Raw genomic sequence first — 13,233 nt, 5'->3', positions numbered from 1 at the left:
GAGCGACGTGCACGCGTGCTTGACGCGTGCGTGTGAATTTGGAGCTTTACATGGCGACGCGTGTGCGTGACTGGCGCGTACGCGTGATTTGAAGATTTGCTCAGCAACGCGTGCGCGTGACCAACGCGTCCGCGTGACTTGCAGAAAAGACCATCGACGCGTACGCGTGACATGCGCCACGTGCAGGAAACGCAGAAAAACACTGGAGGCGATTTCTAGGCTGTTTTAACTCAGTTTTCCAGCCCAGAAAACACAAATTAGAAGCTGCAGAATGGACAAAACAAGTGGTCCCCACCCATCAATTGAAGACTTGATTATTTAGTTAATTTTGATTTAAATTCAAATTTGAATTCTAGGAAAAGATATTATTTTAATTTTATCAATTAGATTTTAAATTTATTAGGATTGGTTATAAAAGGGAGAAGAAACCTCTCTTTTGAAGGAGGTCCGGGGGGAGGATCCCATCCTATTCCAAATTTATATTCCGTATTCCATAACATTCTACCATGAGCAACTAATCCTCCATTGTTAAGGTTAGGAGCTCTGTCTATTGTATGGATTGATATTACCATTTTTCTATTTTAATTCATGTTTTGATTTATATTTCAATAATTGTTTTCGTTCTTTATTTTATGAATTTGGGTGGAACGGAAGTATGACCCATATTCTGATTGAGTTTTTATATAACTTGGAAAAGCTCTTTACTTGAACAATAGCTTGAAAACATATTATCTTGAATTTCTAATTGTTTGTATTTAACGGGATACGTGACATATAATTCCTTTATTTTTGGATAATTAGGATTCTTGTGGCATATAAACTAGAATTTGATCATCACCCTCTAATTGGAATTAATTGACCAAGGAATTGGCAGTTGATGAATTTTAGAGGAGACTAGGAAGGACTAAGGAATTAGGGTCTAGTCAAAAATAGTTTGCCATGAATTAAATCTTACATGATTAAAATTAGTTAATAAGAAAAGTCAATCCAGAAAATAGATAACTCTGAAGCCTTAACTGCTTTCTCAATATTTTATTCCCAACTTATTTATCTGCCTATCTTTAATATTCTAAATTTACTGTTAATGCTTTTGAACTCTCAATTACTCTTTTCTATTTGTCTAACTAAGCCTATCAAACACTATTGTTGCTTAATCCATCAATTATCGTGGGATCGACCCTTACTCACGTAAGGTATTACTTGGTACGACCCGGTGCACTTGCCGGATTGTCTGTGGTTATAAATTCCGCACCAAGTTTTTGGTGCCGTTGTCGGGGATTGACTGTGATTGACAACTACTCGTTGTTTGATTGCTTAGATAAGATAATTTTTCTTTTAATTAAAAAAAAATATTATTTATTATTAATTTTTATTTTTTATTTCTTTTGTTTCCTTTATATTTTTTTTTCTCTTCTTGTTCGTTTCCCATCCCCGTATCCCTGTTTTCTTTTTTTTCTTACTTCCTTTTAAATTTTTCTTATTTAAATCTCGCCGCTCTTTCTTTTATTTTTATTTTTCTTTTTATTTATTTTTTTATTTTCGTTTTATTTTGTTTTTCTTTTCATTATTTTTCACTTTCTATATTTTTTAGTTTTATTTTATTTTTGTCTTAAAAAAATTTAAATAAATAAATAGTAGTAATATTTTTCTTAATTTCTGAAATTAACTTTGGTGTTTCCTAATTAGTTTTATTTTTATTTTTCTTATTTTAATTTTTAGAATTCTGTTCTTTCTTCTTTGTTCTCCTGTTTGTCACATGGTGCGTTTAATTCTGTTTGGTGTTTTGTGCTAAGGAAAAATAATGGAGAGAGATCATATAGGTTACTACTCACACCCAAGTAGTAATTCATATGATTGTGGGTGAAGGAACTACCAGAATTTTGGTTGGCAAAGTCAAAACCAAAAAAACTTCAATGCTCCATGTTTCAACTATCAAGAAGCACCATCTCCATATTCATATCAAGAACCATCACCTCTCTATCCATATCAAGAACCATCATCTTTCTACCCATGTCAAGAGCCACTATCTCCCTATCCATACCAAGAACCATCATCTTTTTACTCTTATCAAGAACCATCACTTCCTTCTTATTCATATCAAGAGCCACCATCTCCTTATTCATTTCAAATACCATCAGGCTTTAAGCTTCTCATGAAAGAATTCCTACATGATATAAAGACGAGTGTCAAAAATGTAGAGAAACATGTGCAGTCAATGATCAAGAACCAGGAAGAGGAACAAGCAAATTCCTTTCCAAGAGATACAATGCAAGAGCCTATGAAAGAAAGTGAGGAAATTAATCAAAGGAGTTCATACTCCAGTGAACTAAAGAACTTTCCATCCTCACACATGGAAGAAGAGGAAGATGCAAAAACAAAGGAGGAAGATGCACCCACAAAGGAGGAAGATGCACAACCTCCCATGCCCTTGGTAAGCAATGAAGAAGAGGTTGAAATTGATGAAGCTTGCAAAGAAGTGGAAGAATTCAAAGAAGAACACAAGGGAGTGGAGCTTGCAAGACCTCTCTCAAAGCTATCACCATCCAATACAACATTCAAGTGGGTGAAATTCCTATCCTTAACCTTTACGTTTCCACTTGAATATGGGCTACTGGAGACGGATGGTCAACTTAGAGCTCTTTGTGGCATTAAAAGTAAGAAGAAGATGGTTAGTGGTAAGAGTTGTCAAGCAAGGTTCAATATGGTTGCATGCTCCAAATTGAAGTGCAAGGATTGGTGTAGAGCTCAATTGAATGGGTCTAGAAGGTTGTTTGGATGTCTCTGTGGGAATTCAGATCGCTTGCCACCCGGTGAGAACAATGGTGATCCACAAGGAGACGGGTATAAAAGCAAGGTTTGGGACCCTTGAATTCATTCTCACAATCAACACTCTTGGGGCCTTTTCACTTGCTTCAACTTGCTCGAAGGCGTTATGCGCCTAGTTTGGAATCCCGGTAGCCATTGGATTTACAAACATTGGTGGAGATTCTTGGATCAGTACAAGCACAAGCCACCATGACAAGGAGCTCACCACATGTCCAACTTAAGGACTTTAACTAAAAGTGCTAGGTGGGAGACAACCCACCGTGGTATGATCATTCCTTTTCATTCTTAGCTTTATTTTGTTTTATTTTTATTAGTAGTATTTTTCTTATTTATTTGATTTTTACTATGTTTTTACTGTTTTTCAGATCATGCAGCTATCTTAGAACAGGAGCCGGACAAAAAAAAAATGAACACATGACGCGCTAGCGTCACTGACGCATACGCGTCATATGTGTGTTCGTGAAAAAATAAAATTGAAAAGAGAATTGCGCGGGACTAGCGCAGGAATGATGCCTTGCGCACAAACATGCTCACGCGTACGTGTCTATGACGCGTCCGCGTTGTTTGCAATTTTGGCACTCCACGTGTACGCGTCAAGTACGCGCACGCGTGGATGAGTAAAATCGGCGTAAAAGGTGTTTTGACCAGAGAGTTATGCTGGTGTGGGGCTGGAACTATGCTGGGTGCACAAGCCCCACCACGCGTACGCGTCCCTGACGCGTTCGCGTCGTTTTCCCATCCTGGCCGTCCACGCGTACGCGTCCCTGACGCGTACGCGTCACTTGAAATTCATGCGATCCACGCGTACGCGTGCCTTACGCGTACGCGTCGCATGCAACGCCCAATTAAATCACCTCAGCGCCTGATTTCAAATCATTCACTCCCAATCCTAATTCTCTCTTGTTCTTTTATACTTTTATTCTTCCTTCATCTTACTATTTGTTTTTATTTTCAGTTCTTCTTTGCTTGAGGACAAGCAAACATTTAAGTTTGGTGTTGACGCTTCGCTTAAGGGTTTTCTGTCTATTCCGATGGCACCAAAAGGGAGGCGAATCATCTTCATTGAGGAGCACGACCTGAAGAGTAAAATGACCGCTCAGATAACTAAGGTGGTTGAGTTTCTTTCATTTTTATTCCCTCCTTCTTTTATTATATATGTTCCGGTTTTCTTCTATTTTGCTTTGTTTGCTGCATGATCCTTTATTAGTAGATTCATAGGTTCTAGTTTAATTTTTCTGTTAAGTGCTTTAATTCTGAAAGATGTCTCATGTATTGCCCACTAAGCTTGAAATCAAAAAGAAAGAAGCACAGATGTAGTGCATGAGAATTTGAGTTTAATTTTTACAATAGTCTCATTTACTTAGATGTGGTGGTATTTTCTGTGATTTTGAATGAATGCTTGAACAGTGCATATTTTTGATAGTGAAGTTTCTGAATGTTAAAATTGTTAGCTCTTGAAAGAATGATGAAAAAGAGAAATGTTATTGATAATCTGAAAAATCATAAAATTGATTCTTAAAGCAAGAAAAAGCAGTGAAAAACATAAAGCTTGCAAAAAAAAAAAATTAATAATAATAAAATAAAGAAAAAGAAAGGAAAAAAAAAGAAAAAGCAAGCAGAAAAAGCCAATAACCCTTTAAACTAAAAGGCAAGGGTAAAAAGGATCCAAGGCTTTGAGCATTAATGGATAGGAGGGCCCAAAGGAATAAAATCCTGGCCTAAGCGGCTAAATCAAGATGTCCCTAACCATGTGCTTTTGGCGTGAAGGTGTCAAGTGAAAAGCTTGAGACTGAGCGGTTAAAGTCGTGGTCCAAAGAAAAAAGAGTGTGCTTAAGAGCTCTGGGCACCTCTAACTGGGGACTCTAGCAAAGCTGAGTCACAATCTGAAAAGGTTCACCCAGTTAGGTGTCTGTGTCATTTATGTATCCGGTGGTAATACTAGAAAACAAAATGCTTAGGGTCACAGCCAAGACTCATAAAGTAACTGTGTTCAAGAATCAACATACTGAACTAGGAAAGTCAATAACACTATCTGAATTCTGAGTTCCTATGGATGCCAATCATTCTGAACTTCAAAGGATAAAGTGAGATGCCAAAATGATTCAGGATTGCAGTTGTAAATCCCACTATAAAAAGAGACATAAGCTTAATCGAACTCTCACTCTCATGCAAATTCACACCCTAAGCCTATATTAGCTTTGGTTGCTTGAGGACAAGCAACAATTTAAGTTTGGTGTTGTGATGCGTGAGCATCTTTCCTATTTTTTCCTGGTGAATTTGCATGTAATTTGTTGAGTTTAATTAAGAAATAACTATATTTTAGCCACTATGGATGCTATTTTGAGTTTTGTGCAATACTGTTTATTTTAGGTAGCATTCGGCTGGATTTGATGGAGTTTCTGCAGCACAAGAATCAAAGGAGATGGCAGCGAGGAGCGACGCGCACGCGTGCTTGACGCGTGCACGTGAATTTGGAGCTTTACATGGCGACGCGTGTGCGTGACTGGCGCGTACGCGTGATTTGAAGATTTGCTCAGCAACGCGTGCGCGTGACCGACGCGTCCACATGACTTGCAGAAAAGACCATCGACGCGTACGCGTGACTGACGCGTACGCGTGACATGCGCCACGTGTAGGAAACGCAGAAAAATGCTGGGGGCGATTTCTGGGCTGTTTTAACTCAGTTTCCAGCCCAGAAAACACAGATTAGAAGCTGCAGAATGGACAAAACAAGTGGTCCCCACCCATCAATTGAAGACTTGATTATTTAGTTAATTTTGATTTAAATTCAAATTTGAATTCTAGGAAAAGATATTATTTTAATTTTATCAATTAGATTTTAAATTTATTAGGATTAGTTATAAAAGGGAGAAGAAACCTCTCTTTTGAAGGAGGTCCAGGGGGAGGATCCCATCCTATTCCAAATTTATATTCCGTATTCCATAACATTCTACCATGAGCAACTAATCCTCCATTGTTAAGGTTAGGAGCTCTGTCTATTGTATGGATTGATATTACCATTTTTCTATTTTAATTCATGTTTTGATTTATATTTCAATAATTGTTTTCGTTCTTTATTTTATGAATTTGGGTGGAACGGAAGTATGACCCATATTCTGATTGAGTTCTTGTATAACTTAGAAAAGCTCTTTACTTGAACAATAGCTTGAAAACATATTATCTTGAATTTTTAATTGTTTGTATTTAATGGGATACGTGACATATAATTCCTTTATTTTTGGATAATTAGGATTCTTGTGGCATATAAACTAGAATTTGATCATCACCCTCTAATTGGAATTAATTGACCAAGGAATTGGTAGTTGATGAATTTTAGAGGAGACTAGGAAGGTCTAAGGAATTAGGGTCTAGTCACGAATAGTTTGCCATGAATTAAATCTTACATGATTAAAATTAGTTAATAAGAAAATTCAATCCAGAAAATAGATAACTCTGAAGCCTTAATTGCTTTCTCAATATTTTATTCCCAACTTATTTATCTGCCTATCTTTAATATTCTAAATTTACTGTTAATGCTTTTGAACTCTCAATTACTCTTTTCTGTTTGTCTAACTAAGCCTATCAAACACTATTGTTGCTTAATCCATCAATCCTCGTGGGATCGACCCTTACTCACGTAAGGTATTACTTGGTATGACCCGGTGCACTTGCCGGATAGTCTGTGGTTATAAATTCAGCACCAGGAGGTGAGTTCGTCAGTCCATGCTCCCTTTTTCTTATCAAGCCGCTTCTTGAGGCCTAGCAAGATAACCTTATTCACAGCTTCAACTTGGCCGTTCGTCTGGGGGTGTTCCACATATGAGAACTTTTGCTTTATGCCCAAACCGGCGAGGAACTCTACGAAATTCTTATCCGTGAACTGCATCCCATTATCAGAGATAACGACCTCAGGGATGCCAAATCGAGTTACCACTTGTCTCCACAAAAACTTCCGACAGTTGGATGAGGATATGCTGGCCAGTGGCTCAGCCTCTATCCCCTTGGTATAGTAGTCGATAGCAACTATGAGGTACTTGACTTGCCCCGGACCGACCGGGAAAGGTCCCAGGAAGTCGATTCCCCAATGTGTGAAAGGTCGGGAAGACGTCAATAGGCTTAGCTCGGTTGCCGGCGCCTTGTGGAAATTGGCGTTCTCTTGGCACTTGACTCATTTCCTTACGAATTCTTTGGAGTCCTTTATCATCGATGGCCAGTAATACCTTGCTCTGATAAGCTTTCTTGCTAAAGCTTTGCCCCCGATGTGGTGACCACAGCACCCCTCATGGACCTCTCTGAGCACATAATCCGTTTGGTCGGGATGCAGGCATTTCAACAAGGGTTGGCTGATTCCTTTTTTAAACAACTGGCCCTGTATGATTGCATACTTGGCTGCTTCCCGCCTTATCGTTTTGGCCAGCTTGTCATCGCTGGGGAGCCTTGCCTTCTCCATAAAATCAATGATCGGGTCCATCCAAGAGGATTCTGATTGAGTCAGTTGTAGGACCACAGATGGTTCCTTTACCAAACCTTGAATGAGAGACCGGTTGCTGGCCCCTGGTTTTGTGCTTGCTAGCTTGGACAGGAGGTCTGCCCGTGTGATCCTTTCCCTCGGAACGTGTTAGATCATGACCTCCTCGAATTGATTGCTCAACTCTTTGACTTTCTCCAGATACTTTTGTAACAGTGAATGTCTGGCCTGGTAGGTCCCATTAACCTGAGAGGTAACGACCTGCGAGTCACTACACACCTCTAGCCTTGTGGCTCCGACCTCCCTGGCCAGGATTAAGCTGCCCAGAAGGGCCTCGTACTATGCTTGATTGTTTGACACCGGGAACTCGAACTTGATCGACTGTTCATATATGACTCCGGATGGGCTTTCCAGGATGATGTCGGCACCTCCGAATGTTTGGTTGGAGGCCCGGTCCACGTGGAGCTTCCACCGTATGTTCGTTGCCTCGGTTGGGTCCCCCGTTACTTCTACCAAGAAATTGGCCATGGCCTGCACCTTAATCGCATGCCTGGGTTCATACTGCAAGTCATATTGGGATAGCTCGATAGCCTAAGTCATCATTCTTCCCGCTAAGTCGGGTTTCTGGAGTACTTGGCAGATTCCCTGGTCTGTCCTTACGACCACTTGATAACCCTGAAAGTATTGTCGTAATCTACGGGAAGAGGTCAGGAGCGCAAGTGCCAACTTCTTTAATTTGCTGTATCTCAACTCTGCTCCTTACAGCGCTTTGCTCACAAAGTAAATTGGTTGTTGGATCTTCTCTTCTTCTCGCACTAAAACCGCCGCCATCGCTTCATCCGTTATGGCTAAGTATAGGTATAGTGGTTCTCCGACCTTAGGCTTCCCGAGAACAGGTGGTGTTGTAAGAATCTCTTTGAAATGCTTGAATGCTTTTTCGCACGCCGGGGTCCATTCAAATGCTATCCCTTTTTTTATCATGTTAAAGAATGGCAGCGCCCTGGCAGCCGACGCCCCGAGGAATCGTGATAGTGCGGTGAGCCTCCCTGTCAACCTTTGAACGTCTTTTATGCACCCCGGGCTCTTCATCTGGAGTACTGCTTCACACTTTTTCGGGTTGGTCTCTACCCCTCTCTGGGTTATCATAAACTCCAAGAATTTCCCCGCTTCCATGGTGAAGGCACATTTAAGTGGGTTGAGCCTCATGCCGGGTTGTCGGAGGCAGGTAAATACGTTTTCCAGATCACCTATGAGATCATCAGGTCGGGTGGTCTTTACTAAGATATCGTCTACATATACTTCCACTGTTTTGCCTATAAGGTCGCTGAATATCTTATTCAACAACCTTTGGTAGGTGGCCCCTGCATTCTTTAGCCCGAACAGCATTACCTTGTAGCAATATGTTCCTCCTGGCATTATGAACGCCGTCTTCTTCTCATCTGGCCAGTGCATCGGTATCTGATTGTAACCAGAATAAGCATCCATGAAGCTCAGATACCGATATCCCGCCGCCGCATCGTTGAGCGCATCTATATTGGGGAGGGGGTAGGAGTCTTTGCGACATGCTTTGTTAAGATCGGAGTAATCTTCCTCCATTTCCCATTGTGCTTTCTAACCAGAACTACATTTGACAGCCAAGTCGAGTAGTCGAGTTCCCGGATAAATCCCGCTTCGAGAAGGCTGGCCGTCTGCCTGGCCACCTCCTCTGCCCTTTCTTGTGACATTTTCTTTCTCTTCTGAGCAACTGCCTTGGCCCCCGCTCTGACGGCCAAATGATGCGACATGAGCTGGGGGTCTATCCCCGGCATGTCGGCTGGCGTCCAGGAAAATAGGTCGCCGTTAGCCCTGATAATTTCCATTAAAGGTTCCTTCAGGTCATGTGGGAGATTCCTGTTCACAAAAGTGAACTTTTCCTCTATGTCGCCAACCCTGAACCTTTCTAAGTTCCCTTCCGGTTCGAGTCTGGGTTTGTCATCGACTCTAGCATCCAGGTCAGCGAGGAATACTCCCGATGCTTCTTTGGATTTCTTCCTTAAGGAGAGACTGGCATTGTCGCAAGCGACTGCCGTTTCCAAGTCTCCCTTTATGGATCCGACGGATCTGTCATTATCAACATCTTTGTACTAATCACTGCCCCGAGATCGTTGATAGTCTTTCTCCCTAGGATGACATTGTAGGCCGTGGAGTCTCGTAGAACTACGAACTCTGCCATTACCGACCTCCTTCCCTGTCCTAGTCCTACGGATATCGGTAGGGAGATTATCTCGTCGGGCTTGATAAAGTGGTCGCCCAAGCCCACTACACCGTGCTGGTGAGTCCTTAAGTCGGCATCCCGGAGACCCAAGGCATCGAACACGTTACGGAACATTGTATTCGAGTCAGTCCCGGCGTCTACGAGGATCCACTTGACGAGGCCGGTTCCTACTCTGGCCTTGATGACCATGGGAGGGTTTTCCGCAACCTCGTCGAACCATTGGTCCTCCAGACCGAACGAGATGGGCGAGACCCTTTTGGAGCTTCGCGCTGGAGACGAGGAGATTGCCAAAACTTTGGCGTCCTTCTTGTGTGCCGACCTCGACCTTGGAGCCTCGTCTCTTATTGTTACCATGTTTACTATGGTAAGGCCGTGTTCGTTGTCCTCTGGCTCTTGACGTCACTTCACCTCGCAGGTCTTATCCTCTCCCTCGCGATCACGATCTCGTCTCCTCGGCTCCCTGATGAGGTGGTAGAATTCGGCCAGCTTTCTGTCCCGGATCACTTGTTCTAGCGCGTTCTTGAGGTCGAAACAATCCTGTGTCTTGTGCCCATAGCCCTTATGGTAATCACAATAGAGGCTCTTGTTCCCCCCGGGTCTATCCTTTAGAGGTCGGGGCTTCGACCGAATTCTCTTCTCAGCTATCTGCTGATAAACTTCTACTATGGGGACGATAAGGGGGGTGTAGTTGGTGAATTTCCCAACTTGGGGAAACGGCCTGGATGTCTTGCCCAACCCGCCGTCTCTGGCGTGCTCCTTCAGCCTTTCCCCTCCACCGTGCTGCCGAGGTTGATTGTAGGCGGGCTGCCGCTTGTTGGCTGCCACCACTTGACTGACTTCTTCATTGTTGATATATTCCCTGGCCACGCTTTGGATCTCTTGCATCGTCCATACCGGTTTTGTGGTGAGGTGCTTCCTAAAATCCTCGTTCAGGTGTCCATTCGTCAAACACAGACTAGCCACTGAATCAGTTAGCCCGTCGATCTCCAAACATTCATCGTTGAACTGGTCCAAGTATTTTCTGGTCGGTTCGCCGAGCCTTTGTGTTACCCCGAGTAAGTTGCTCGGGTGTTTCGCCTTCGCGATTCTGGTAGGAAATTGGGCCAAGAAAGCGCGGCTAATGTCCGAAAACCTGGCAACAGAGCCCTACGGGAGGCTGTTAAACCACCGTATTGCAGGTCCCACCAGAGTAACCGGAAACACGTGACACCTTACTTCGTCACCTACTCCCTCCAAGTTCATTCTGGCATCGAAGGCCGTAAGATGCTCCTGGGGGTCTTGGGTTCCGTCGTACCTAATGTCCGTCGGCTTATCAAAGTGCTTTGGTAGCCGGACTTCGAGGATGGAACGATGAAACGGGGTTGCGCCCATTATCACAGGTCGCCGCATTCTCCTTGGCCTTTCTCCGCCGTCTTCCCGGTCCCGCTCTGCGGCGCGTCTCCTTTCAGGCCGAGTGTATATCACGGGCCACGACATCTTCTTGGGCATTCCTGTTCCTCCCAGATGCTTTCAGATTCAGATCGTGGGCAACGTGTTCGCCGGGAGTGACTTCTCTGAGGAGTTCTTCTCCGTGTCACGGGAATAGCTTGGTTCGAGAGTTCGTTGATGATGTTCCTGATCTGCCAGCTGGCGTTCCAGATTCTGCATCCTGTGACGTAGTTTCTGCATTATTCTGGCGCTATTGCTGTCTGTTCCCCCAAAGGGGCGCCTCTGTTGAGATCGTGAAGACGGCTCGGGTCATCGTGGAGGGGACCTCGTGCGCTCCCGGGAGGAAGCCACGGAGGCTTCCCCTCTAGGCTCGGCCCCGCGACCTGGTTCTCTAGGACCCAGTACGACATCCATTTAGGCGGTTCCCCATAGACGGCGCCAATGTACGGTAGCTGGGGTACCGGACGGTTCGGGGAGATCCTTCAGTTGGTAAGGTGGGGTATCGCCTGGTTCCGGATTGCGGGGTTGGAGTTGGAGCAGCCGACGTCCCGAGATCTTGGTGTCGAGAGGGGGGTGCCACCTGCAAAGACACTCCGATGCTCTAGTCAATCAGGTGTGCAGGCGAAAAATAGGTAAGGTGATGTATGTGACGTACCTTGGGGGAGGGGTAGGACCCTCCCCTTATATACCTTGTCAGAAAAGTGGGCCCCATAGGAGAAGGCCTCCTTCCAGGAAGTTTCCTTCTCCCCAGCTGTTATGCAGTTGGCAAGGAGGGTGCGTGGCCGGGTGCCCGGGTCGCTAGATAGGCTGGTACGGTGACTCGCCCAACCGGGTTGGTAGGTCTTCGGGTCGAGTCGGTCTACACGCCTAGCTGGGCTGGGCCATAACAGATATTTTTTAGTGTAAAAAATATTAAAATTAACTGAATATTTCTCCACAAATTAAACGTATTTAGAACTAAGAACAGATCATTGATCACAAATTTTTTGAAAAAAATATGCTGTTAATTTTAATATTTTTGATATAAAAATAATATAATTATAAAATTAAAAAGTAGTGTGCAGATCAAACCTAATTAAAAAAAATATATAAAGACTTAATTACAAATTTGACGAAACTATAAAAACTAAAAGAATAATTAAATTTAATAAAAAATAGTTGTTCTAAAGCACATTTTAAATATATAATAATAGAATTTTTAAAATTTGAATGTATTTAATGTATTAGAAATGTAAAAAAAATTATTTTTAAATAATTTTAATAAGATATTTTTTATGATATTTTTAATTTATATTTTTGGAATACAAGTTAGGATTATTTTTATTATTATTATTTCTCCCCATCTACAACTCTATATTAGAGAATAAATGTGAACCTTTTCATCTTTAAATTAAAGTAGTTGGTAAAATTCAACTACTAATTAGCTTGTATTAAAAATAAACGATGATTATAAACTGAGTGAAGGGCTGGCAATGAGTAGAGTAATGTAGAGTTTAGACTTTATCCTAATCCTACTCGCAAGTTGAAAACTTTTTTAAAATTTTATCCTACTCTATCTGTAGGTTGAGAATCTTTCAACCCTAAACTTGCCTGCATTCTAAAGTTTTAAATCCTACCATACCCGACCTTATCCGCAGAAATAAAAAAAAAATTCAAATAAATATAAAATTTAACCATTTCAAATTTCATACATATTAAAAAATAAAAAATAAAAAACTAAGTTTAAATTAAAATTAAAAACAATAAAATCTTAAAAAATCCAACATAAAATTACAAATAATATGATCATAAACTAGTTTAGTGATTATTTCAAGTTTTTATAAGAAGATTGTGAGTACAAAACTCACTTTTTTCCCTACATACATAACTTTTACATATATATTATAGAATATATTAAGAATGCGAGTAGGATATATTCTAAACCCGTATCCTACCCTATCCGCATGCAAATTTGCACCCTATCTTACCCTACCCGCAGCGGATAGAATTAACAACTCTACCCGAATGGGTTAGTTCGGATTGAGTATCCGCAAGTAAAGTATATATTGCCAGCCCTAAGTAAAACTAACGGAATAAACTTTATGTTAAGGTGTCACGCCATATTTTTTATAGAATGCAATTTAAATACATGTAACATTTTCACCATTTCTTTTTGGTCAGAACTCTTGAACGTTTCTTAAACAGATTTCTTTTAATAAGAAATTGACTTTCATTAGTCATATCATTTTGACATTTTTCATTACAAAAAAAGATGGTA

At 41.8% G+C, this 13,233-nt stretch overlaps 2 protein-coding genes across 2 annotated transcripts; both read right to left on the bottom strand.

Annotated features, from left to right (window-relative positions):
- Nucleotides 1-6,520: 6,520 nt before the first annotated feature.
- Nucleotides 6,521-7,276, bottom strand: LOC112742289 (uncharacterized). The gene is made up of 2 exons (XM_025791527.1): nt 7,007-7,276; nt 6,521-6,706 (listed from the first exon to the last, which is right to left on the bottom strand). Exons 1-2 carry the CDS (start codon nt 7,274-7,276, stop codon nt 6,521-6,523), a joined length of 456 nt encoding a protein of 151 aa, XP_025647312.1.
- Nucleotides 7,277-9,947: 2,671 nt separating this feature from the next.
- On the bottom strand, nt 9,948-11,036 carry LOC112742288 (uncharacterized). The gene is made up of 2 exons (XM_025791526.1): nt 10,759-11,036; nt 9,948-10,680 (listed from the first exon to the last, which is right to left on the bottom strand). The coding sequence occupies exons 1-2, from the start codon at nt 11,034-11,036 to the stop codon at nt 9,948-9,950; spliced, it is 1,011 nt and encodes a 336-aa protein (XP_025647311.1).
- Nucleotides 11,037-13,233: the final 2,197 nt, after the last annotated feature.

Source organism: Arachis hypogaea, chromosome 14 (assembly GCF_003086295.3).
Source record: "Arachis hypogaea cultivar Tifrunner chromosome 14, arahy.Tifrunner.gnm2.J5K5, whole genome shotgun sequence".
NCBI classification, from domain to species: Eukaryota; Viridiplantae; Streptophyta; class Magnoliopsida; order Fabales; family Fabaceae; genus Arachis; species Arachis hypogaea.
The sequence above is the reverse complement of the archived record's forward strand: the minus strand, read 5'-3'. Positions and strand labels throughout refer to the sequence as shown.